At 43.9% G+C, this 27,931-nt stretch overlaps 1 protein-coding gene across 4 annotated transcripts; it reads left to right on the top strand.

The window, feature by feature from the left end:
• Positions 1-295: 295 nt before the first annotated feature.
• LOC144035062 (protein bicaudal D homolog 1-like) lies at positions 296-26,230 on the top strand. 4 transcript variants are annotated; one of them, XM_077544430.1, is made up of 11 exons: positions 296-946; positions 7,196-7,408; positions 8,225-8,380; positions 8,456-8,760; positions 12,843-13,017; positions 16,493-16,981; positions 17,829-18,007; positions 22,576-22,969; positions 23,071-23,265; positions 24,206-24,357; positions 24,441-26,230. In XM_077544430.1, exons 1-11 carry the CDS (start codon positions 707-709, stop codon positions 25,333-25,335), a joined length of 3,393 nt encoding a protein of 1,130 aa, XP_077400556.1. In that variant the 5' UTR covers positions 296-706; the 3' UTR covers positions 25,336-26,230. The 4 variants fall into 4 exon arrangements, with proteins under 4 accessions (XP_077400556.1, XP_077400557.1, XP_077400558.1 ...); XM_077544431.1 differs by having other exon boundaries at positions 297-946; positions 8,228-8,380; XM_077544432.1 differs by having other exon boundaries at positions 298-931; positions 8,228-8,380.
• The last annotated feature ends 1,701 nt before the right edge of the window (positions 26,231-27,931 follow it).

The following is a 27,931-nucleotide window of genomic DNA, read 5'->3' as shown; positions in this document are numbered from 1 at the left end:
TTCACAGACTTTGTTTGTTGTTGTTGCTGTTGTTTTACTATTTATTGTGTTATTTTCTTGTTCTAGTAGTTACTAATAGTTACAGTCTGATTGTATTCACCAATCCCCAAATACTACCGCTGCTGCTGCTGCTGTAGTAATTCGGTTATTTCTGATATATTTTACTCATATGTTGTTGTTTTTTAATCAAAATGCATACCTTTATTCTCACCAATAAAGTGAGCTCATAAGGTTTCGAAACCTTATGAATTAAAGGAGTGTACCAAAACAGAATTATTAATTTATATTTTCATTATTTTTGGGAAATTTGCATTATTTGGGACATGGGACGTGTCGCTAGCAGTGCGTCGTCCTAATGCAGTCCTAAGCGTAACCTGTCTGCAGCTGGATCACACAAAGGGGATGCCTTGCTTCTCGGCTACGGGCACAGATGGTGGCTTGAAGCTGGTGAATAAGCAGAAAACAGAGGGAGTGGACGCGGATGCGGATCATGAGAATCCGCACCACTTGAAGCGTCACATGGCTGAAGACGACTCAATCTGGCTATGAGGATGGGGGCACTTTGCGGATATTTGCGGGGTTTTATTGTTTTCTACGCGCGATTTGAAGCAGCTTTATCCACATAGGGTGGCGTTGTGGGTTTGTACTCTGCCTCCTGCGGACGCGCAGTTCCGCTCATCCGACGCAGAGAGGGAGGAGAGGGGCGATGGCCGCCGGTGGAGCAGCAGGAGGATGCGCAGACACGGTGGAGCAGTGCCGGGCCGAGGTGGAGCGTCTAACCCGGGAGCTGGCAGAGGCCAACCGCGAAAAGATCCGGGCGGCGGAGTGCGGGCTGGCGGTTCTGGAGGAGAACCAGAGCTTGAAGCAGCAGTATGCCGAGCTGGAGGCCGATCAGGAGGCTTTGAGACTGGAGCTGGAACAGCTGCAGGAGGTGGGCTCAGCAGGGGTACGGCTTTGTCAGTAAAGTAAAGTATTGTTATGTAGGACTCACTTAAAAAGTCAAGTCAGGGAAGAATATTTTGAAGTTAAAACTGACTTTCATGCAATATTTTGTCTCATATATGCAGTATATTCGACTCATCAGTGATGTTACCAATACAGCATACACTGTAACAAATTTCTTTAAAACCTACAGTAATTTTACAGTATTTAACTGTATACAGCAATGCATTATGGGTAAAAACAAAAGACAGTAATTTGCTGTATAATTAGCTATGAAATACTACACACACACACACACACACACACACACACACATATATATATATATATATATATATATATATATATATATATATATATATATATATATATATATATATATATATATATATATACGTATATATATTACAGCAACTATATTTTGGCATGCATATATGTGGATTACAGGTAAATACGAGAAAGATTGTTGAATTTTGCCGGGTATCTCTATAGCAGAGCAAATAGCGGACCCTGTATTGTCACCGGAGCAAGGACAAGAGTAATATTTTATTGCGAGGGCAGTCTGCATCTAACCTTGCTCTCGCAAGATGTATTCTCGCGGTATTTGTGAGTTCACAAACTCCCGAGAATCTATCTTGTACCGCTCCCATTGATTTACACCGATACGAAACCACTGGTCGTTCGGACCAATCACAGAGCGACATTGTATTTGGAGGCGGGATATGCAGTTGTGACAAAAACAAGAAGTGCCGAAGCCGTGGGAAGAAACAAACCAACCATGGCGACACCGGTGGACGAATGCATGGACGCTACAAATAATTCTGTTCTCGCTGAATTAGTCTCTTGCATCCGCATATCAACATTGCAAAACCGAAACATAAACTCAACGCCATGATATCAGCTAGACACAACAGTCGCATGTCGGTGACGACATTTTCATCTTTTGCCGTGATTGGTCAAAACAAAACTTAGGTAGACGTGCACACGATTCTGCTTCGTCCAATCAGCTCAAAGAGTTGTACAGCATGCCCCGCCTTTCCAGGCAAATCAACGTGGAACAGTCCCAGACTGATATTGTGGAGAACTCCCTCGAGTGAAGCACAAATCAATTTGGCTATTGCCAGGCTAGTCTGCATCGTCTTCACATCGCATTTCTCCGATACAGGCAACATTACAGCTAACATTCATTTATGCACTCGGCTGCAGAACGAGGATTGATTCTACAACAGGGGGCGGCATGGTGAATGACTCTTAGCACATCCGCCTCCCAGTGCTGAGGGCGTGAGATCGAGTCCGGGCTTCGCCCTTCCTGGGTGAGGTTTGCATATTCTCCCCGTGCCTATGTGTGGGTATTTTTCTGAGTGCTCCGGTCTCCTCCCACATTCCAAAGACATGCATGGCTGGTTAATTGAGCACTTAAGTTGTCCCTAGGTGTGATTGTGAGTGTGGATGGTTGTTCGTCTATGTGTCTGCCCTTCAATTGGCCGGCAGCCCTTTCAGGATGTACCACACCTAATGCCTGAAGCCAGCTGGGATAGGCTCCAGCGACCCTTTTGAGGAATAAGCGGTTAAGAAAATGGATGGATGGATTTTACAACGACATACTGTATTATGTATTTACAGGAATGTATTCCTGTAAATTATGTAGAATACAAGAAACTGTTGTAAACTAGATTACACTGTTGCTGTAAAAGTAAATACAGTAAGTAACTGTAATTTATATACAGTATACTTGTCAAAAAATAACCACAGTAATGTACTGAGATTTTACAAGAATTAGCTGGCAACCTTTTTTTGCCAGTTATTTCCTATAAATTCTAGTCAATTTGTTACAGTGTAACCAACTTGCAATTGCCTCCTCAACTACAAATATTAGACTTGAGTAATAGGCCTACTGATTAAAAATTCCAAGAAAGAAAATCAAGGAAACTGTTTTAAAAAGTAGCAATTCTACAGACAGAATTGATCTCACAGAATCTGTTCCTTGCACTTTAAGAAACCAAATGAATCCTGCATGAACAAACACTTAGTGGCGAAAACTCCCTCTAAGAAAAAAATAAGTCGTCCCCCCAAAAGTTATTAACAATAATGTCTATGGAGTCCTACTTGTCTAGACAAAATAAATAATTAATATTGTCTTTGTGGAATATGAATAAAGCCACAAAATCCAGTTGTTTTCATCCATCTCAGCAGGGAGTGGAAATTTTGCCACTTGCTGTTGACTGAAAATGACATCAGAGTTGCTCAGGGCTCAGATAATAACCAATCATGGGTCAGCTTGCGAATGTCACATGACTAATCTCAGAAGGGAAAGAAAAACAGTAGTAATAGTGGTTATAGCGCTTTTCAGCTCCTAATTCACCGTATGAACTGTTAAACACAAACACACACTGTCAGCAAACTCATGCAGGAGCTGCTGTCGGCCACAGTCCAGACTTGCTTGCTGTCTAACGTTGCAGATTTCGGGTGGGTGAGTAACATAATAATAATATAAACATAATAAACAGGGCTTGACTGAAATTGTTGTAATGCTTCATTGTAGAAAGTTAGAAACCCAAGCCTACGTGACAGAAAGGCTTGCAGTGAGGCACGTGGAAGGGGTGCTTCAGCTGTGCCTTATCACCAAACGTAATTGATAAAAGTGATTGGTCATCATTATTTATGATTTTTCTTCAACATCAATTAACATTAGGGTTCATTTCAATAAACTGCAGGAAAACATAAGTAGCAAAATTAGCTCAACACAAAATTTGAGCCGATTCCAGAACTTCTGCCAACTATAAAATGTAATGGCAGATAGATATGTGTCAAATTCAATAACAAAAGAGCATGAGTCCACAAATTATTTTACAAAAGAAATTACAAAAAAAGGATCCTTGGGCTTTTACAGAATGAAAGGGAAAACACACCATAGAAATTATTTGACATCTGAAAAATTAACATACATATTTAAAATAAAATAAAAAGCTCATACTGTAGATGAAAAAATTGGGAGATTTGCCTTTTATGAAAAAAAATAATAATTCATTATTCATTTACAATTTACAATGTCAGTACTTGGACTGATTTAATGATCCACCCAGTAGGTTTGTAACTGATCTGAGGTAAATAATTTTACCAGAAATTTAATTACTCTGTAAAAAAAAAAAAAAAAAAAAGACACATGCACTTTTTCTCTCAGTCTGACACGAAATCAGATTTAACTATATTATTTAGAATGACCAAAATTATTTCCATTTGCTAAATGCTATAATAACAACTGAATTATTTATTTATTCTTTATATAGTTTTGCATTTCTTTATTCAAAGTCAGAAGTTTAAACGTTTCGTGCGTTTTATTTGTCTGGTTGATGTCTTGAGATGTTGTTTCCGTATTTTCACCACTCCCAGCTATTTTCACTGAAGCAACCCGCTTCGCTCCCGGCTGTTTTACTGGATTTTGACTGATTTTGGCCCACATAATATTGTGTTCTATTGCTATAAAAACATGGAACCTACCAAAAGAAATATTAGAGTCTCTTCTTTCATTAGGGGGAAAAAATACATTTGTATCTGTTTAGCATTAGAATATAGCTAAGTTTTGTCATTATTCATAAATCTGTTTAGAACTGTGGGGAAATCAGCTTTTTTGCAACATGGCCCTGGTCGATCACTTATTATCTGCTGCCACCTGCTGGTCGTTTTTGTAATTACTACCATTGCTTCACCCGTTCTATGCAGTTCAGAGGCTGCATCAAAGCCTTCTGTATGCTCTAGCATAAAAACACACAAAAATAAACGTATCAATGCGTCTTTTGGACACTTAAAACATTTAAAATAAAATATATTTTTAGATTTTGGGGAGCAAATGAGTTGTTCTTTCCTCATGATGCCAACTATTTTGTGACTTGCATCAGTCCCACCTGCAGCAAAACAAGGTCACAGCGTGATGCTGCTACAACTGCAATTGTGAAAGTGTTCTCGGTGTGCAAGCTTCCCCCCTTTTGCCCCCATGAAATATACCCATCTAATTTCTGTACCGCTTGTCGTGATTAGGTTGCAAGTGAGCTGGAGTTTGTCCCATCTGACTGTGGGTGAAAAGTAAATCTTGGTTTGGATCCCAACTACAGGTCATAACATCAAAAGTCTTAAAACACAACAAACTTGTTTAATGACCCTTTTGTTGTTGTATTTGAGTCAATGTGGCTTCAGTGGAACCATCCAGAACCCTTAGAATTATCGTGGTACCAAATCTGTGATGGCAGTTTCGTTTTGTATTTCTTGCATTCTTACGCCACATTTAAACCTTGCCATACAGAATGAACAAATCTAGTGTTAGTTTTAGATATGTTTCACAGTACAGTGCCCAAAACTTTGATCAGCGACTTGAATGAGAATTTAGGGCATAATCAATAATGGGTCTCTCTGGTATAAATCCGCACTGTAATGTAATGTAATGAGTGTTGTTTTTCAGATCTTTGGCCTCAGTCTTCTTCAAATGGATTTAGATGGTGTTCCAATGGGCAATGTTTGTTGAAAAAGGGCCGGAAGCGAGTTTGTTTGTAATGTATTTTTGGTGAGTGGAGTGTTGATGAAAAATGCAGCGAGCAGAACAACGGTGCTAAAAACAGCAAGCTCACTTGGCCCATGAGGATGCTGCTGTGTTACACATCTGTTATGTCACTGTCAGTGACACACCTCTCTACTTGCTATGTTGTCACCGGATATTGTTGGTCAGCTTTCTACTGAGGTTTTAGGACCAATAACTTTGGCATCATACGGCTACTATTTTTAGTGCCTCTGTGTTTTGTGGCATTACATTGCACTTTATCATTTGACTTGTCTTTATGAATGTTTTTAAGCTGTAACTTCCTGGTCTCTAGCCCTCTTGGTTATGAATAACACAGAGTCACAGACCAGAAGCACGCAAGAGCAGACTAACTGCCTGAAAAATGCATGTGTGCAAATATGACTGCCACACACACATGCACGGACGCACACGCATTGTGGAAGCGGCGTCTTGAATTATTCATAACAATGAGGTCATGACGATTTCATCAGGAATCTCCATTTTCATTCTTTATGTAGATTTCACTATTTTGGATTAAAGGTAAACTACATCAGGTGGTTATTGTTGACAATTAGTCTGATTAATGTGCACATTGTGTCAACAGGCTTGCTGTATATTGTCTGATCCAGATTTTACACCGCACAGATAATTTCAGTGAAAAGAACAATGTTGTCTGTGTGATATTTTAAATCAGTTTGTAACATATATTACACATATTATTGATATTATCACATTATTTTTAGGAAACTTATAACAATATTTCAAAATGTTGCATTGATTTCAGCTGGCAGTCGGCAGCATCAACCATTTTTATGCACTATATTAATATAATATGCTATGTATAAGTACTGATACATATTTTATGTAGCATGATTTATCACAATGTAAACAATGTGCAACACAAGCCCGCATATGAATAGGAAACGGAATGGAGCCATTTTTGTATTGTGTCAAACCTAAATACAGGCATCGCTCGAAGGACATTATTAACAATTTCTTCCATGAAAGGAAGCTGCAATATTTCGGCTCTTGAGTCTGGAATTGACTGATGAAAAATACATTATCCTGCTGATGTCTGGAGTAGTGTTGAGAACAATTGAGCAATGACAGGATAAGGACAGAAAAACAAAGGAGCGATGCCAAGGGAGCAGAGTGAAGTATTTTTAAATCTGATTATCCCTGCCCCTTTTATCCATTCCCTTCCTCCATTTCTTTTCCATTATTTCAGTCTAATCTATCCCTTAGCACCAGTGCACTCTTATTTTCCTTTTTAATACATTGATAGAAAGGGAACAAAGGAGGAATTTGTCAGCTGTGCTCTTTTGGAAAGAGAATTTAACTGCCAAAGCAATTTTGGAACTGAAATCTTAATAATCCTTTCCATGGTCAAAAAAACGTTGACCTGTACAGGTATTTATAAAGTATCATTTCAATCTTAACAGCCATTCAACACCCAAGCTTAACTTTAATGATGTGAGAAAAGTCCACATCTCAATTGTGAAGTGTAAGAAGTGAACCACTTTAATAGTAAAAAAACTGTCCACAGTTTTCAGACTTTTTAAAATCTTGACAATAGAATATGAAAACTTTTAAACGAATGAACTGGATGTAATTCATCATCATAGAATGCATCTGATCACTCTGATCAATACACAATGCAAAACCAGAAGAGAAAGAAACTTTGTATACTCTTGTGCCGTGCAGGCATTTGGTCAGGCCTACTCCACCCAGCGTAAGGTGGCCGAGGACGGCGAGAACAACGAGGAGACACTGCTGCAGGAGTCTGCCACCAAGGAAGCTTATTACATGGGCCGGCTCCTGGAGCTCCAGGTTGAGGTCAAGCACAGCCGGGTTTCTGCCGCCAATGCACAGGCTGACAATGACCACCTCAGCTGCCTGTTGCAGGAGCTCCGAGAGGTAACGTGCAGAATTATGCATATTAAACTACAGTTTAGTTGGCTGTTGGTGGGTAAATTCTAAAAAACTAACTAGGGAGAGACAGTTTATCGTCTGGGCAGATTATCGGCGCCGATATTCAGCATTTTGACAAATATCGGCATCGGACATTTTGAAGAATCATACAGTCGATAGTAGATCAATTATTTTTAAAAAAAGGTTAACTTCAGGGAACTCATTACCTAATTAGTATTTAAATGTTCAGAGGTGCTGCCGACTCTGGGAACTCTCTGCACCTTCTGTTTTTGTTTGAAATAAAAACCAAGATAAGCAAAAAAAATCATACTTGAGATATTTTGAAATTTTGCAAAACTTTTTTTTTTACTGTAGAAAAAAACAGGGCGCTATTAACTTAAGTTTTTATTTAACTTTTGAAGACATGCTACCACCCCAGGGTGATCCCTGAACCTTTTGTTAGATTTTTAAAACAAATATGTCTTTTGATTAAGATTTTTTTATTATACCTCTAATATTCTCTAAACCCTAAAAGTTGAGCAATAAACATTACAATAAACATTTTTTTAGAGCTGGAGTTTCTATTTTAACAAATTTTGATGCCTATATTTCCCCCTCTAGTGAAAATGAATGTCTGCTCCAAATATATGTTATTGGCGTCTTTGACTACTAATAATCGGTATCGGTGTCGGCCCTGAAAAAAAAAAACATATCGGTCAATCTCTATAACAAACCAAATCTGTAGTTGTTAATCAAACCAATAAGTTCAAGCAAAAGACTGTAATATGAAATTGGTCTTTCATCTTTCCTGCTGTGTCTCAGCAGAGTAATGAAACGTTGGAGCTGCAGCTTAGCCGCATTCGAGAAGAGGTTGGGGAGTACAAGTTTCGAGAATCAAGGCTGATTCAGGACTACACAGAGTTGGAAGAGGAGAACATCTCTCTGCAGAAACTGGTTTCAACCCTCAAACAAAATCAGGTACAGATTCTTCAGACGCACATGGATCAACAATGCAATGCAGAATAAACCTTGTTGTATGTGTCTCTGAATCAGGTGGAGTATGAAGGCTTAAAACATGAAATCAAGGTTTTGGAAGAGGAGACGGATGTTCTGGACAGCCAGTTGCAGGATGCGCTGCGTTTGAAGGACATCTCGGACTCCCAGCTGGAGGAGGCCCTGGAGTCTCTGAAGAGTGAGCGCGAACAGAAGAGTCACTTGCGCAGAGAGCTGGTTCACCATCTGAGCATGTGTGACGTGGCGTACACCGGCAGCGCACACCTGACGTTCACGTCTGCCCCACCCAGTGGCACAGCTACTCCCACAACTTTGCTTTCGCCAACCGCAGAAGATCCAACAAGGTGAGCAGAAACTCTATGGATGATCCACCATCTGTTCCGTTGTCGGGACCCTCATTAAAGTGGAAGTCAACCTTAAACATTTCTTGACAATAATACAGGGCTTAAAGTACTCCGGCACAGTGCCTTGACGAAACAGCATACCCGTCGAAGTAGCATACCTTGCACTTCTGTGCATGCTGTAGGTCATGCGCAGTAAGAACAGGTTGGGTGTTTGGTTGAATAAAAATTAGGCTAATAAGAATAATATTTGAAATGTCAAATTGGCTGTGACAATAATAAACTAAAATAAGCTTAATATAAACTCGGCATGGGAGGAGTTCGGTGAGGCCATGTAAAACGACTTCCGGACGGCTTCGAGGAAATTCTGGTCCACCATCCGGCGTCTCAGGAGAGGAAAGCAGTGCACCGTTAACACTGTGTATAGTGGAGACGGAGTGCTGTTGACCTCGACTCGGGACGTCGTGAACCGGTGGGGAGAGTACTTCGAAGACCTCCTCAATTCCACCAACACGCCTTCCTTTGAGGAAGCAGGGTCTGGGGACTCTGAAGTGGGCTCCCCTATCTCTGGGGTCGAAGTCGCCGAGGTGGTTGGAAAGCTTCTCGGTGGCAGGGCCTCGGGGGTGGATGAGATCCGCCCGGAGTTCCTGAAGGCTCTGGATGTTGTGGGGCTGTCGTGGTTGACACGTCTCTGCAGCATCGCGTGGACATCGGGGACGGTGCCTCTGGATTGGCAGACCGGGGTGGTGGTTCCCCTTTTTAAGAAGGGGGACCGGAGGGTGTGTTCCAACTTTAGAGGGATCACACTCCTCAGCCTCCCAGGTAAGGTCTATTCAGGGGTGCTGGAGAGGAGGGTCCGTCGGGAGGTCGAATCTCGGATCCAGGAGGAGCAGTGTGGTTTTCGTCCCGGTCGTGGAACAGTGGACCAGCTCTACACCCTCAGCAGGATCCTCGAGGGTGCGTGGGAATTCGCCCAACCAGTCCACATGTGCTTTGTGGACTTGGAGAAGGCGTTTGACCGTGTACCTCGGGGAGTTCTGTGGGGGGTGCTTCGGGAGTATGGGTTACCGAGCCCCCTGATACGGGCCATTCGGTCCCTGTACGACCGATGTCAGAGTCTGGTCCGCATTGCCGGCAGTAAGTCGAATTTGTTTCCGGTGAAGGTTGGACTCCGCCAAGGTTGCCCTTTGTCACCGATTCTGTTCATAACTTTTATGGACAGAATTTCTAGGCGTAGCCGAGGCGTTGAGGGGGTCCGGTTTGGTGGCCTCAGCATTGCATCTCTGCTTTTTGCAGATGATGTGGTGCTGTTGGCTTCTTCAAGCCATGACCTCCAGCTCTCACTGGAGCGGTTCGCAGCCGAGTGTGAAGCGGTTGGGATGAGGATCAGCACCTCCAAATCCGAGACCATGGTCCTCAGTCGGAAAAGGGTGGAGTGCCCTCTCCGGGTCGGGGAGGAGGTCCTGCCCCAAGTGGAGGAGTTCAAGTATCTTGGGGTCTTGTTCACGAGTGAGGGTAGGTTAGAGCGGGAGATCGACAGGCGGATCGGTGCAGCGTCTGCAGTGATGCGGACGCTGTATCGGTCCGTTGTGGTGAAGAAGGAGCTGAGCCGAAAGGCGAAGCTCTCGATTTACCGGTCGATCTACGTTCCTACCCTCACCTATGGTCACGAGCTGTGGGTCGTGACCGAAAGAACAAGATCCCGGATACAAGCGGCCGAAATGAGTTTCCTCCGCAGGGTAGCCGGGCTCTCCCTTAGAGATAGGGTGAGAAGCTCGGTCATCCGAGAGGGACTCAGCGTCGAGTCGCTGCTCCTCCACGTTGAGAGGAACCAGTTGAGGTGGCTCGGGCATCTGGTTCGGATGCCTCCTGGACGCCTCCCTGGGGAGGTGTTCCGGGCATGTCCTACCGGCAGGAGGCCCCGGGGACGACCCAGGACACGCTGGAGAGACTATGTCTCTCGGCTGTCCTGGGAACGCCTTGGGGTCCCGTCGGATGAGCTGGCTGAAGTGGCTGGGGAGAGGGAAGTCTGGGCTTCCCTGCTAAAGCTGCTGCCCCCGCGACCCGACCCCGGATAAGCGGAAGAAGACGGACGGACGGACGGACGGAAATTGGCTATGAGACGTGCAATTTACTGGAGTGAATCGAGCTAGCGGAGGGAAGGTTGATTGAAGAAAAAATTGTAACCAAAAGGCAAGGGAAAAATAAAATAAAAACATTCCACTGTTAGATGAGGTGCGACGCAGCTCAGGGCTCCTGGCAGATGAGGGGCGCCGCGACGGGACGCTCGGAGGATGGAGCAGGTACGGGTTGGCTCACGGGGATTGCGCGCTGACAGAGTCCAAACTGTGGTCGCTGGGTGACACACAGGGTCACGGAAAAATTTGTCGCTGACTTTGTGCCACCGAGGTGGGTCGAAACACAAAAAAAAGAGAAAAAGAACAAAAAGGAAGAGCAAAAAGTCCGTCTGGCAGGTGGGGCGCGAGCCGGGGTTTGGAGCACGGCAGCGGTTCGATCGCCAAGTCCGAGACACTTGGTCGTTCAGGGAACAGAGATGCCACGTGGTTGAAAAACGTGGTACGGCACCGGGAGTCCTTTTGTCAGCTCCAGACGAGGTGTAAAAGGTGAATGAAGCAGGAACAGAGGGCCAGAAACAAAAACTCAGAACAAAGTTCGCTCCAGCTGTTTTAAAATTGCGGGGCGTGTCCGTCACAAGGGGTTGCGGGCGCCGTCCCTCTTTTGGCTCAACCCAAGTCAGAGACTTTTAAACTCCAAATTATTTAAAGAATTAAGAATTAAATTTGGTCAGGCTGGCAAGTCAAGTTCTTCCAAGCAAAGCATGTTATCGTTACACATATCAACTAATAACGCATCATTAGATCATTTTGTTCTTTCCGGAGTAACTAAATAATCTCTGGGTTTACAATCATCATTCCTGTTGAAATACATATGATGTTCCTTTTATAGTCATAACATGATGTGAAACATTCAGTTGTGCGTAAGTTCACAGTATGTGATGAATTTCTTATGTAAAATGTGTACGATTGCTTTGTGGATTATAGGTGTTTCATGTGAGGGCAGTTCCGATCGTAACCACTTGGAGGCACTCTGGTCATGTGTAACCTCCAAGAAGGCTGGAATGTACTGACCAGGATTCCAACGGACCTTTTGGTAGAGCATTTTGGGATAGCATTTGATAATTTTTTTTTTATCAGAATTGACAAGCCAGATGCTTCATTTATCATTCTGAACATATTTCAAACATTACCGCGATCATAAAGTTATTGAATCCGCTAAGCTTACTAATTAGCTAAACTTAGATGGCTGCAGAAGTTACACACCTCATTCATTTGAGATAGACATACAGGTTGTGTACAAAGATAAACAACAGAAGTCACTTGATGTCAGTCAAGTACATAGAGTTATGTAGACTCCAGATTAATTACAAGCGGCAGGATTCTTGAGGATAATAACGATAGTGGCCGCTGAAGGGCATTGTATAACTTCCAAGGGGAGTTGTTTCCAAAACGGTATGGCTGATTCCTGTAGATAGACCAGACCATAAAAGTGGTCTGGGGATTGATAAGCAGTCTTATCGCTAGTCTGCTTGCTAAACAGGCTTTTAGATCTCGGTAGGCACTGAGGTATGTGTTTTCCGTGGGTTGTGAAAACGAAATCCAGTCCCTGCTGGAGAGAAATTCAAAGAATTCTTCCTTTTTGATCCGTTTCACCACTATCTTCAGTCAACAACAAGTGGCAAAATAGCCGCCCCCTGAGATGGATGAAAACGGCTGCTTAACTCTTATTCCACTAACGCAATATTAAACAGAACAACATATTTAGACTAGTAGGAATGCGTTGAACATATTGTCAAAAATGTATATATATTTTGTTGACTTCCCCTTTAACAGTTGAACCACTGCATACCGGGATAATAAATATGATCATGATGTAAAAATATGCTACTGAATAAAATAGTCAGAATGTAATTATGAGACTCCAGAAGCCCCACATATATTTGTGGAGTTAAAATTTATGTTTTTCAAGAGTTTGAATGTGTGCCTTTGTGTATTGTGAACCTGGAGGTGTAATGGCCATATGCAAGGTGCAACACGAATGGCAACAGGTTCCGGGTCGGTGGCTGGTGCAAATGGAGAATGCCGGGGTACGAGTCGTAAAAGCGAAGGTGTGGCGACCTCAGACCTCTACAGCGAGATGAACCTGACAGAGGTTCAGAAGCTCAAGCAACAACTGTTGACTGTGAGTTGAATCAGCCAGTCAAATATGAGCTGCTTTTCACCTTCCCTTTTGTATAGCTGAATCAGAATAGTCTTGATTTAGAAAATACACAGGTGTTTGTGATATTGTTTCAACATTTGTTCAATTCATAATAGAGCAGTTGTCTCCAATTTAAAGCCTATCACTTGTGAATAATTTAGTGTAAATTGATGCTGACAAACAGTACTCCCACTGTGCACAGCACATGCCAGTATCTACCGTGCGTCCCTTAGTGCTCACACCCATACATTCACTTGTCCCTTTTCTTTTCCAACACATTTTATATCAACAAGTGATTCCTCATCTTATCTTAATTGAAACTGAATGTACGTGAATACAATACTTAAGGATACTAGGCATAACAACTCATTTATATCCCGCCCAATGGTGACAATATTTTGTGCTATCGATTGCATTCCAGCAAAGGGTTTTCTTTTATTGCCCTTTGCCCAGGCTGATGCACTTTTATTGGAAATATCAGTACAGGTTTTGTGATATGAAAATGTGGAAAGGATGAGCTCATATACATACTGAAGTAGTCATCTTTTGCTCTGTCTAGTGACAAACCAAGGTTATTATAGTTAACGAAAATAAACAAAATCATCAAGTAAAATTATTAATGTGACAAGAGTTCCCCAAAATGACAGTCTGTCATTTTGGATATTGCATTTCATTTGAATTTTGAAAATCGGTTGATGGGTCCGTCCGTCCGTCCGTCTTCTTCCGCTTTTCCGGGGTCGGGTCGCGGGGGCAGCAGCTTTAGCAGGGAAGCCCAGACTTCCCTCTCCCCAGCCACTTCAGCCAGCTCATCCGACGGGACCCCAAGGCGTTCCCAGGACAGCCGAGAGACATAGTCTCTCCAGCGTGTCCTGGGTCGTCCCCGGGGCCTCCTGCCGGTAGGACATGCCCGGAACACCTTCCCAGGGACGCGTCCAGGAGGCATCCGAACCAGATGCCCGAGCCACCTCAACTGGTTCCTCTCAACGTGGAGGAGCAGCGACTCAACGCTGAGTCCCTCTCGGATGACCGAGCTTCTCACCCTATCTCTAAGGGAGAGCCCGGCTACCCTGCGGAGGAAACTCATTTCGGCCACTTGTATCTTGGATCTTGTTCTTTCGGTCACGACCCACAGCTCGTGACCATAGGTGAGGGCAGGAACGTAGATCGACCGGTAAATCGAGAGCTTTGCCTTTCGGCTCAGCTCCTTCTTCACCACAACGGACCGATACAGCGTCCGCATCACTGCAGACGCTGCACCAATCCGCCTGTTGATCTCCCACTCTAACCTACCCTCACTCGTGAACAAGACCCCAAGATACTTGAACTCCTCCACTTGGGGCAGGACCTCCTCCCCGACCCGGAGAGGGCACTCCACCCTTTTCCGACTGAGGACCATGGTCTCGGATTTGGAGGTGCTGATCCTCATCCCAACCGCTTCACACTCGGCTGCAAACCGCTCCAGTGAGAGCCGGAGGTCACAGCTTGAAGAAGCCAACAGCACCACAACATCTGCAAAAAGCAGAGATGCAATGCTGAGGCCACCAAACCGGACCCCCTCAACGCCTCGGCTACGCCAAGAAATTCTGTCCATAAAAGTTATGAACAGAATCGGTGACAAAGGGCAACCATGGCGGAGTCCAACCCTCACAGGAAACAAATTCGACTTACTGCCGGCAATGCGGACCAGACTCTGACATCGGTCGTACAGGGACCGAATAGCCCGTATCAGGGGGCTCGGTAACCCATACTCCCGAAGCACCCCCCACAGAACTCCCCGAGGGACACGGTCAAACGCCTTCTCCAAGTCCACAAAGCACATGTGGACTGGTTGGGTGAATTCCCACGCACCCTTGAGGACCCTGCTGAGGGATTAGAGCTGGTCCACTGTTCCACGGCCGGGACGAAAACCACACTGCTCCTCCTGGATCCGAGATTCGACCTCCCGACGGACCCTCCTCTCCAGCACCCCTGAATAGACCTTACCTGGGAGGCTGAGGAGTGTGATCCCTCTAAAGTTAGAACACACCCTCCGGTCCCCCTTCTTAAAAAGGGGAACCACCACCCCGGTCTGCCAATCCAGTGGCACCGTCCCCGATGCCCACGCGATGCTGCAGAGACGTGTCAACCACGACAGCCCCACAACATCCAGAGCCTTTAGGAACTCCGGGCGGATCTCATCCACCCCGGAGGCCCTGCCACCGAGAAGCTTTCCAACCACCTCGGCGACTTCGACCCCAGAGATAGGGGAGCCCACCTCAGAGTCCCCAGACCCTGCTTCCTCAAAGGAAGGCGTGTTGGTGGAATTGAGGAGGTCTTCGAAGTACTCTCCCCACCGGTTCACGACGTCCCGAATCGAGGTCAACAGCACCCCGTCTCCACTATACACAGTGTTAACGGTGCACTGCTTTCCTCTCCTGAGACGCCGGATGGTGGACCAGAATTTCCTCGAAGCCGTCCGGAAGTCGTTTTCCATGGCCTCACCGAACTCCTCCCATGTCCGAGTTTTTGCCTCAGCGACCGCCCAAGCCGCATTCTGCTTGGCCAGCCGGTACCCGTCAGCAGCCTCCGGAGTCCCACAGGCCAAAAAGGCCCGATAGGACTCCTTCTTCAGCTTGATGGCATCCCTTACCGCTGGTGTCCACCAGCGGGTTCGAGGATTGCCGCCACGACAGGCACCAACCACCTTACGGCCACAGCTCCGATCGGCCGCCTCAACAATTGAAGCGCGGAACATGGTCCACTCAGACTCAATGTCCCCCGCCTCCCCCGGGACAATGGAGAAGCTCTGCCGGAGATGGCCGTTGAAACTCTTTCTGACAGGGGGTTCTGGGGGGGTCGTTTGAGCCATGCTTTGTCTGGTCCCTCACCGAGGACCTGTTTGACTTGGGTGGCCCTACCAGGGGCATAAAGCCCCGGACAACATAGCTCCCAGGCTCATTGGGACACGCAAACCCCTCCACTACGATAAGGTGATGACTCACGGAGGGGCGGTTGATGGGTTCCGTGGAAATTTAGATTTTTGGGGAATGTTTTTGTGCGATATCACACAGAAAATCAGGCCAAAAATGTAAAATGGTATAACTTCTTAACGTTCTCCTCAACCATTTCATTTCATCTTCTAATCATAGAACGCCCTTATCCGGCTGACAAGTTGGGTCAAAATTATTGGTACGTTTCCAACGCTGATACTTGTCCTAAAATCTCAACGTAACTAGCGCAAATAGAAGAATAGTGGTGAGAAGAGTTGAATAGGTAATTTACTTCAACAGTCAATTTATTTTATGGAGGATATTACAGGCATTTGCTAATGCTTATCCCATTTAAAAATTAAAAATTAAATGCCACAAAGATGGCGGCCACTTGTCACATTGCAACCAACATATAACTAAATGTCTGTATATTATATTATATTTTATTATAATAATCACTGACTGTATGCCACTTCTGCCCCATTTAGATGGAACGTGAGAAAGTAACGCTGCTGACTAGTTTGCAGGAATCCCAGACTCAACTCCAGCACACCCAGGGGGCTCTGTCTGAACAGCACGAGAAGACCCTGCGCCTTGGCCAAAAGGTCACTGCACTATGTCGTGAGCAGCAAGGGGCCCAGACCACTTTGGATTCTCTGCTCAACAATGTAGACCTCAAGGGACTTGACAAAGATAAGGAAACTGAAGATGAAAATGAGGAGGATAAGCACGGCATAGTGATCAAAAGTCCAGTATTTGCTTACCAGTCACCAGGTTTGGAGATCTTGCAGTGCAAATACCAGGTGGCTGTGACTGAGGTGGTTGAGCTCAAGTCAGAAGTGAAATCCCTGCGGGACAGGTTGGCTCAGTGCGGGGAAGGCATCGCACATGAAAAGCCAAGAGGAAATGCTCTGCAACAGAGACTGGAGAGAAAGGTAACGACACTCGAAAAGAGCTGCCAGGAAGGAAAAGAGAAGGTAAGCTTATAGTACATCTCCATCTTTTTTGTATTACCGCAAATCCTCAGATATTTTTTCATTTGACGGATAATAGATGTTGTGTCTCATGTCGTCGTGTAATTTGACAAATAAATCCTCCACTCCTTTATATTCAGTCAGTAAAACATACCAGATGGTGCCACTTCTTACATAATACAGCATGCCTTCATACGGTGATCTGTGATCTACTTAAAAGAAACAAAAATCTTCCCTCAATCGTAACCCATAGTCTTTTTTAAAGCATCCACAAATATCAATCAACTACAGATGTTTTTCGTCGGAAATAGAAATGGATCTTGATAAAGTTAGAAAGCCTTTTGCAAGGCTTTAGCAGGGCGCCAATACAAGATAAGTGTTCTGTGACCTGACAAGACAAAAGTTTAACTTTTTGGAAGTTGTGCAGTGTGTTACAGCCGACGTAAAAATAGCTCAACATTTGATAAAAAACACATTCAGCCAACAATCAAACATGGTAGTAGTGGTCTTGGGATGCTTTGCTATGCAGGACCTGGACAATTTTCTGTGATAAATGGGACAATGAATACTGAGTCAGAGAGGTCTCAATAAAAACCTCATCTACAAACTGTATTTTATATTAAATTGTGTTTCATATGTGAGATATATAACTGGTGTGATGAATCTGAAAAATATTAGTGTGATAAATATGCAAAAAAACAAAACAAAACACACAAATCAGGAAGGGCCAAATACATATTATAGAACACTGTCTTGCCTGCATGTTAAGTTGTCAACAGATAGCGAATCTGGTAAAAATAATAATTAGAATGGTAATTTTTGTATTGACTGAGATGTCCTATTTTGTCAGATTTCTAATTTGGAGGCTGAGTTGCAGGCAGCTCAGTCGGCAGCCAGTGAGAGCCAAGGGGCTTTGAACGCTTCTCAGGATGAGCTGGTGATGCTGAGTGAGGAGCTTGCCCAGCTCTACCATCATGTCTGTCTGTGCAACAACGAGACGCCCAACCGTGTCATGCTGGACTACTACAGGTTTGACGGTTTTATTAACACGCGGTTCCCAGCCATTCGGGAAAATAGTAAAGACATACTGTTTACAACAACAAACATTTGAGTAGTTGGAAGCAATTCATATAATGGCAGGACCAAATGAACCATCCCTAACTCTAATTGGAGTTCCTGAGCATCTTATTTTGTTTTGCGGTGTGACCCGCAGTGATAGTGGCATTAAGTGAAATGCATTAAATGGACACAATCTTGCTCAAAAGATTCATGGTGCAGTCGGGAACAAACTTAAAGTAAAAAAGCAGTGATTAAAATGATTAAGTATTAAGAGATTTTTCTGTCATTTTGGTTTTTATGCAAATTGTGTTGGTGACAATTGCTGTGATTGGCTGTGCTCGACAGGAAATACAAATCAGATAATGCGTTTCCTCCAGGCTAACCTGCCTGAGTGATTTGTTTCTATTTCATTACAAAAATATATCAAAACACAAATAAAAGTTCAGTTAATTGTCATTATCTTTACTACATGGAAAATAAGGTTCCATGTGAATTCAATGAACAAATTGAACTAATAAATGAGCACATCACTCTTATTTTTTTATATGCTTTTATTGACACAATTCAACACAAATTTACATTCAACGTAGCCATATGGGAACACAAGTCAGTGTCTTCTTGTGCCGGTCCCAAGCCCGCATAAATACAGAGGGTTGTGTCAGGAAGGGCATTCGACGTAAAACTTTGGCCAAATCAAACATGCAAATCAAATATATGACTTCCATACCGGATTGGTCGAGGCCCGGATTAACAACGACCGCCATCGGTGCTGTTGACCTACAGTGTGCTGGTGAAAACTGGCTACCGTTGGTCGAGGAAGGAGATGAGTAAGGTGTGCTCGTAGGAAGAAAGAAAAGAAGAACACCAAGAGTCTAGGACTGAGAGTAGGAACTTTGACTGAACTATGACAGGAAAAGGTAGAGAGCTGGTTGACATGATGCAGAGGAAGAAGGTGGACATACTGTATGTTCAGGAGACCAGGTGGAAAGGTAGCAAAGCTAGAAGTTTAGGAGCAGGTTTCAAGTTATTCTATTATGGTGTAGAAAGGAGGAGAACTGGAGTAGGAGTTATCGTGAAGGAGGAGTTTATTAGGAACGTCCTGCAGGAGTGTCTGTTAGAGTGATGAGCCTGAAACTAGGAATCAAAGGTGTGATGATCAATGCGCCACTGGTAGAATGTGAGCTGGAGTAGAAGGAGAACTTGATGAAATGATGCAGAGCATCCCTGGAAGTGAGAGAGTTGTCATTGGTGCAGACTTCAATTGACATGTTGGTGCAGGGTGATGAGGAGGTGATGGGCAAGTTTGGTATTCAGGAGAGGAACGCAGAAGGACAGATGGTGGTTGACTTTGCAAAAAGAATGGAAATAGCAGTCATGAATACTTTCTTCCAGAAGAGGCAGGAACATAGGGTGACCTACAAGAGTGGAGGTAAGAGTACACAGGTAGACTACATCTTGTGTAGACGGTGTAATCTGAAGGAGATCAGCGACTGCAAAGAAGTGGTAGATGAGAGTGTAGCCAGACAGCATAGGACGGTAGGGTGTAGGATGACTCTGGTGGTGAGGAAGACAAAGACGGCAAAGGCAGAGCAGAGGACGAAATGGTGGAAGATGAAAAAGGAAGAGTGTTGTAAGACTTTCAGGAAGGAGTGGAGACAGCCTATGGATGGTCAGGAGGTGCTTCCAGATGACTGTACAACTACAGCAAATGTGATCAGGGAGACAGTTCGGTCAGTCCTTGGTGTGTCATCTGGAAAGGAGATAAGGAGACTTGGTGGTGGAGTGAGGAGGTGCAGAAGTGGATCCATAGAAAGAGGTTAGCTAAGAAGAAGTGGGACACTGAGAGGACTGAAAAAAGTAGACAGGAGTACAGGGAAATGCAGCGTAAAGTGAAAGTAGCAATGGCAAAGGCCAAACAAGGGGCTGATCTATACAGGTTGACAAGGCAAAGAGTCAGAGATGAGAAGGGCGTGCAGCAGGTTAGGGTAGTAAAGGATAGGGATGGAAGTGTGTTGACAGATGCCAGTAGTGTGATGGGAAGATGGAAAGAGTCTTTTGAAGAGTTGATGAATTAGGAAAATGAGAGAGAACGAAGAATAGATGAGGTGACTGTTGTGGACCAGGAAATAGCAAAGATTATGGTAGGTATTGTTTCATACCAAAAAAAGAGTACCACAGATGCAGTATTTGCTTTGAAGATGTTGATAGAGAAATACAGAGAAGGTCAGAAGGAGCTGCATTGTGTCTTTGTAGATCTGGAGAAAGCTTATGACAGGGTGCCCAGAGAGGAACTGTGGTTTTGTATGAGGAAGTCTAGAGTAGCAGAGAAGTATGTTCAATTGGTACAGGACATGTATGAGGACTGTAAGACAGTGGTAAGGTGTGCTGTAGGTGTGATGGAGTTCAAAGTGTAAGTGGGACTACATCAGGAATAAGTTCTGAGCCCCTTCTTGTTCGCTATGGTAATGGACAGGATGACAGACCAGGTTAGACAGGAATCTCCATGGACTATGATATTTGCTGATTACATTGTGATACGTAATGAGAGCATGGAACAGGTGCAGGAGAAGCTAGAGGCATGGAGGTTTGCCCTGGAAAGCAGGGGAATAAAGGTTACCCATAGCAAGACAGAGTATCTGTGTGTGAATGGGAGGGACCCAAGTGGAAGAGTTAGGTTACAGGGAGAAGAGACCAAGAAGGTGGAGTATTTAGGGTCAACAGTCCAGAGCAATGGAGCTCTGAGGTTCTCTTTGGGAGTGACCAGGATGGATAGAATCAAGAATGAGTACATCAGAGGGACAGCACATGTTAGAAGCTTTGGAGATGAAGTCAGAGAGACCAGCCTTAACCCGGGATTACACCGCATGCGTGCTCTGCTGCGTCTTGACTGCGTGCTCCGGACACGTCAATTTTATGGACAAAACTCACCTTCTGTGTACAGCAGCTCTGTCGCCGATAATTTCCCACCGTGTCTCACGTGATTGCATGCGATAGTGTGGCAGTAAAAACAACAACACACAGAAAGTGTGCTCTACAGCAGAGGTCCCCAACCCTGGTCCTCAGGGACCGGTATCCAGCCTGTTTTCCATGCCTCCCACAGCCAACACAGGTGGAGATCGTTATCAGCCTTCTCCAGAGATAGCTGATTAGCTGATGATATAAATCACCTGTGTTGGCTGTGGGAGGCATGGAAAACAGGCTGGATACCGGTCCCTGAGGACCAGGGTTGGGGACCTCTGCTCTACAGAGAAGAAGAAAGAGAGGTGGACATTGATTGAACTCACCGTCCACTCTCACCTATGACGTTCCTTGCAGCATACATTTTTAGGTTGTCCAAATAAAAAGGATGTGCCGTGTCATATATAATCCACCTCCATTATAAATCTCCCCTCGTCCATGTTCACTGCAACTCCGTTGGTCTTCCTGGTCTGCTCGATGTGTTGTGTGCTAGTTTGCAATTTGACAGATGCCGACGGATGCGTCGTCCGTCTTAAAAAAGAAAATAGGTCTATCCATGCGGCGGGCTCCAGCACGACACAGCTGGTCCACAGTTGATCCGCAGCGCACACGCAGCCAGTGTAATTTGAACAAGCTGATAGGATGGAAACAAATCGGCTGCGCCACCAGAGGGCAGACGCAACGCACCCGCATACGGTGTAATCCCAGGGTGAGATGGTTTTGGCCTTGTGCAGAGGAGAGATAGTGAATATATTGGCAGAATGATGCTAAATTTCCAAATGCCAGGCAGGAGGCCTAAGGAAGACCAAAGAGGAGGTTTATGGATGGAGTTAAAGAGGATATGAAGGTAGTTGGTGTGAGAGCAGAGGATGCAGAGGACAGGGTTAGATGGAGGGAAGGGAAAAGCCGAAAGGCAAAGAAGAAGAACACAAATTTGCATTCAAGAACATATCTTGTATAGTTACCTGACAAAATCTTTTTTTTCATCAGTCTTATTTAATGGGGTGTAATGCCATAGATGTCACCTCATCGGCCAGCAGAGCTCTTTGCCTGGAGGAAAGATTTGCATTTTTTACCTAAATAGCCAATCAGCGATCTCCATATGAACCAACACATTACACTTCAATTGAAACCATGTCTAAAATGCACAATGACTCTTACTTCTTCACAACTAAAAACCCATTAAGTGGTGTCACAAACAATGACTTTGGAAGCGTGTTGTGCAGTGTGCTGCATTTACAAATAGGTGTCAGTAATTACTAACGCTTCGGGTATGATTCAAGCCTGACATAAAAAGTGGGCATTCCTGTCTTCAGTCCCTCGAAGGTGGTCAGTAAATGTCTGTCACTTCATCAATGATGGTGGGGATTCCATCGATATTGACGGCAGGCCCGTCAATGGCGGATGCTATGGCAGACGCCCTTTTTGCTGAGGTATGGCAAATGACGGATTGATTATTACAATGCCCGTCATGAACGGAAGGGTATCCCGATTGCCAAATCACCCTGATGATTGCCGAATGACAGACGCTGAAGCTCAAAATTAATTGACATGCCCACCTCTGTTATTTTCCCTTTCAGACAGGGCAGGGGGCTCAGGGGCCTCTGTGCCAGTCTCAAAGCCATGTCTGCCGACAACAGTAAAGTTCTGCTCACACCACGCCTTGCCAGCAGACTGGCCACCGCCACTTCCACAACCTCAACTTCTGGGGAGTCACAGAGCCCCTCTGAATCTCCATCCAAAGAACCGCTATCCGGCGGGGCTAAAGGAAGAGATATTAAAAAGACGGGCAAGGAGCTCATGCAGGGTCAGTCGGAGCAAAGTTTGACAAACTGCAGTCCTCCAACCCTTTCACCCAGCATCAGTGCCTCATCATCGTCCTCGTCGTCCTCATCGCCTGCTCTGGAGCCAGCTGGTGAGCTACGCAGAGAACCGCTGAACATCTACAACCTCAACGCCATCATCAGAGAGCAGGTCTGTTTTACTTCTTCATTTTCATTTCTGCTGTTAAGTACTTGTTTTGTTTTTCTCCTTCAGATTTGATTTCTTTTAAAAATATACCACTCAATTCTCAGATAAAGCACCTACGGAGAGCTGTGGACAGGGCTCTTCAGCTGTCCAGGCAGAGAGCTGCAGCAAGGGATCTTGCTCCTTTGCTTGACAAGGACAAAGAAGGTTGCTTGGAGGATATCCTGAAGCTCAAGTCTCTGCTCAGCACCAAGAGAGAACAGATAGCAACTCTCCGGCTGGTGCTCAAAGCCAACAAACAGGTGTGGTCGCACAATTATTAACTACTCAGAGAACCCACACAAAGCCTATATAAAATTAATATTGACACTTCGTGGGTTGCTCCTCTATTTTATACATCTATCTGCATTCCAAATCAACAATTGACATATGTTCATGTGTATAGTGGAACCTCAATTTTTGGGACAACGTCCATTAGAGGCGATTGTCTGTTACAATAAAGTACTTTTTTTCGTCGCCTAAAAACACCCAATACTAGAGCTCGGCAATATGGCCCAAAAAATGCAGTCTCGATTTTTTTCAGTCATTTAGGTTGATTTCAATTTTAAACAATTTTCATCTAATTAACCCAACAAACATTTCTTTAAAGGTTTCAGTTATTCAAAAATAATTCCTGTGCAAAATGTTCAGACAACAATAATGTATCCTGATTATAAATCAGTTTCAACATAAACCTAACATTCAAAGTTTGTACTTAAAAGCCACAAATAAGTAGTTGTTAGCTATTGTAAACAAGCCTTGTAAAACACCAATCCATCATTCTGCCACTTATGTACAATTACAACTCACAATAACATTTGGATGTAACAGAACATAAAAACAACAGCTATTAATAATCTAGAAGACAAAACTCAATTTCACAATTTAGCAAATTCAACTAAAAAAAACGATTAGATTTTTTTAAATGATTATTGGAATTAATTAGATTTATTGCCCACTTGACCCAATACAGTACAAAATTGTTTTGTACCTTTTTGTAGCCTTAAAATATATACAAAAAATATTGTAAATAAATATCAAAAAAGCTTGAAATGGTTTGAAAAGCTTTTAAGTTTCTTCAAACTAACTTTGTTGGTTACTTAGGCGGCAGGATAATGGCCTTCATTTGGTTGCATTCGTGAGCCACGAAAAATGAAGAAAAAAAAGATTTGCTGATGTTTGGGGTGTTGTGTATTTCCCCAGACAGCAGAGGTGGCTCTCAACAACCTGAAGAGCAAGTATGAGACAGAGAAGTCAATGGTGACTGACACAATGATGAAGCTACGGAACGAGCTGAAGGCCTTAAAAGAGGACGCGGCCACTTTCTCCTCCGTGCGAGCAATGTTCGCCACCAGGTGAGTGAGCAGATGCAAGGGACTGAATTTTAGATTGGATTTGGTTTAACAACATGGCTGGACTTGGTCCTTTCCTCTCTTAGGTGCGATGAGTACGTGACCCAGCTGGATGAGATGCAAAGACAGTTGGCGGCAGCTGAGGATGAAAAGAAGACATTGAACTCTCTCCTGCGAATGGCCATTCAACAGAAACTGGCCCTCACCCAGCGCCTCGAGGACTTGGCATTCGATCAAGAGCAAACACACCGGAACCGTGGCAGCAGGCTGACCCGCAGGAAGACCAGCGCTCCCAAAGTAAGTCTCCCAACCTCAGTTTCGGCCTCGGACCTGGCACAAGGCTCTGGTCCAGCTTTGGTCCCCAGTTGCTCCTCCCCTTCCTGCCTTAATAGTCCAGCATCAGTTGTCTCGACTGCTACAGACTTGTCCTCAACCCTGACATCAACTAGATCACACATACCCTGTCGCAATTCGTTATCACCAGCGATTGCCTCGCCGCCCGAAACTCTGGTGGTAGAAAACCCTTTATCTCTGGAGGTATCTACCCCGTCCTCAACCCCTCAGATGCTTGCTCAATCTCGGTGGACCCTTGGGATGCGGACGTTTGTCGTTGATTCCCGGAGTTTCCGAATTAGCTCCCCTTTCTCCCGTACCTCGACTCCTTCAAGACAGGTCACATCCGATACTCAAACTATAACAACCAGACCTAACCAAGCAGGCTCTGCCCCTTCGTCTCCTTATCGTTCCCCACTGCTGGGGCTCAAACGCTCTTTGTGGAGCCCCGAACCCCGAACCCGTCCCTTATCCAGGCTGACAGGAACTTCGGTGCATCACATTGCCTCGTCATCCTCTCTCTACTCTCCTTCCCACAGTTATTCACCCGCCTACTACAGCCCTTCTGGCACAACATCATACAGCCACTCTAGCCACTACACTCCTCTCTACCCCAGATACTACAGTTCCTATCGGCCCAGATATTGACTCTACATTTTATTTGCTCCTGGTTGAAGCTAAAACTTGCTTGAGACCTCCCTTTCTTGTACCTGAGAGTGAGTTCACAGAGAGGAGGAAAACATGGTGACCCTTTTCCCGTTTTCTATTTTCCTGTGCCTACACCTCAGCCAATGGATTTGGAATATTTGGTGACGTTTCTCAGGGAGTTGATATCAGGAGCACAAGTGGCCCTGCCTTCCGTCCATTCTGTGACAGCTAATTAGTCCACAAGAGGACATTAATTGACTTTTTAGCGTTTTGAGTTGACAACTCACATGCAAGATTTGTTAAAAACAAAGTGAAATTCTGATATTTACTGGACCTTTTGTGGACAAGTGTGACTAACACATCACACAGCCTTTATCAGTGGACTATCCAGTCTGTATTAAATGGTATTGAAACTCACATTGTGTATCCACAAATAGTCATGTGTAAGATTTCTTCTTTTTACATTTTGAAGAAAGCACCAAGTGTTTTGTCAATAACTTAGTCGGTTAATCCACCCAGTCATAATTCTGCAGTTTACAAACGACACACACAAATGTGTCTTCTGGTGAATGTGTTTATCCAAAAATGCACTTATCAATTATGTTGGCGATTCTAAAGTGATTACATCATGGTATTTAAGCCCTTCCACAGTTAACTATAGGCATATAATGATTAAATGTTACCTTTGACACCATGGCAATGTAATTTTTAAAATGAAATATTAGGTGTTTTTCTGGTCCTTTTTCTAACGCGGAAGTAACACACTCGGTTCAGTAAAATCCTGGCTCTCCCCGTGTGGTTGACGTGCCCCCAGCGAGCCGGCTGCAGACTGCTTCTGGATCTCTACGTCTGGCCACGCAAGCCATCAATTATTCAATAAACATTTGAAACAAAACGGCTCCTTGCCGCAATAAATCATGAAGGAGGACGGGAGGAGAGGGAAGAAGAGAGAGGAAAGAAAAAGAAGGGAAAAAATACAAAACAAACCTGAGCAGGTCGCAAACGGGGTACCTGCTGCTTACAGGGTGATTGCGATAACCACTACACTAGGCGTACGATGAGGTTCAGCAGCGCAAAGGTTTTACTTGTAGTTTACACAAGTGTCAGCCAGAACCTGGGATTTTAAGATGGCTAATTGTCATTGCACTTTGGCATTGCAAATGTGACGTATAACTGATTGCTTTGAATTCATTTGGACAGAATGTTTACTGATAAAGGTTACTTTTGTCACTAGCCCATGGAGGTCTCAGAGAAAGTGGTTGTGCGTTTAGCCCGCAGAGGCGGTGCGGGGGTGAGTCCGCACTTAATGACGTCAAACAGTGAGCAGAATGACCTAGAATTTCTCATAGAGGGACGAATGGAGGAAAACACCACTTCAATTATGTTTTTGTTAAGGAATTAGCATAATAACATGGCCAAAAGCTCCAAAAGGTTGATTTTTCATGTTAATGTCCTTTAAAACGAGCCTTCTCCCGGCACATGAAAAATATAATCAGTCATAAAAGAAACAACTTTTTTTCGTGGAGTTGAATTTACACTAAATGGTTCAAGGGAACTAATCATATAATCTCCCAATTTGCCACTGACTGTAAACTGACAAATTGGAAATATCCTGCCATTTACGTAAAAAAAAAAAGAAAAGAAAAAAGCCTTTTTGAAAACCACTTGCTGAGATCAAAAAGAAGGAATACGAATATTCGAAAAATCGATCATAAAAGCACATGCTTCTGCTGTCATTGGTTTCATGAATTGAAAATGGAGATTAAAGACTTGCTGGTGTTGCTCATCAGAAGTAGCCTTCTCTTCTGGATGAATTAAGGTGTGGAGTCTTAGAGCATGTACCTACCGTACATTACTTGTATAAACATTTGTAAAAGTGTAAAAGCCTCCCCCCCTCTAAAAGCAATGAACTCCTCCAGCCACTATATAATGAAATGTAATAATTAGCTTTTACATTTTTGTTTTTTATTGTGATTTTAGTTTTTTATTGTGATTTTTGTTAGGTTGGGTGTTTTGATTTTTCTATTTTTGTGGAAATGTATTTATCATTTCCAACACTGACATTTCCCAGTATTCATTTATTTTACTGGACTGAATAAAATAAAGAAACAATCACTATTTATAAAATGCATCATATAGGGAGATTAATTTCATGTTGAAGGACAAGCTAAAGAGTTTCAATCTCACTGATAACAGTGATGGACAAGATGTTTAAGGTGGCGTGAAAGTTCATTCTAAAAAACAAAACAAAAGAAAAAACGATCTCTGTTTTGTTGCCATATTTGAGTTTTGTCATATTTTGCTTGTGTCCCTTTCGTCTCGTTACGTTATTGTGTCCACCTGTGCTTGCCAATCAGCTTCCTCATCCACTCGTTTCTTGTCCAGGTGTTTGTCGTTGTGTAGTCACTTGCTTCTATTTAAGGTCCTGTCCAAACAAAAGCTAATCTGGCAATAGCCAGATTGATATTGTGATTCACTAAAAGGAGTTTTCCACAATATCAATCTGGGACTGCTCCACGTTGTTTTGCTCGGAAAAGGCGGGACATTCTGCACAGTACAGTACTTCGACCTAAATGGACGATGCGGCATTGTGCAC

Source organism: Vanacampus margaritifer, chromosome 15 (assembly GCF_051991255.1).
Source record: "Vanacampus margaritifer isolate UIUO_Vmar chromosome 15, RoL_Vmar_1.0, whole genome shotgun sequence".
Classification (NCBI taxonomy): Eukaryota; Metazoa; Chordata; class Actinopteri; order Syngnathiformes; family Syngnathidae; genus Vanacampus; species Vanacampus margaritifer.
Note: the sequence above shows the minus strand (reverse complement) of the source record. Positions and strands in the feature narration are given on the sequence as shown.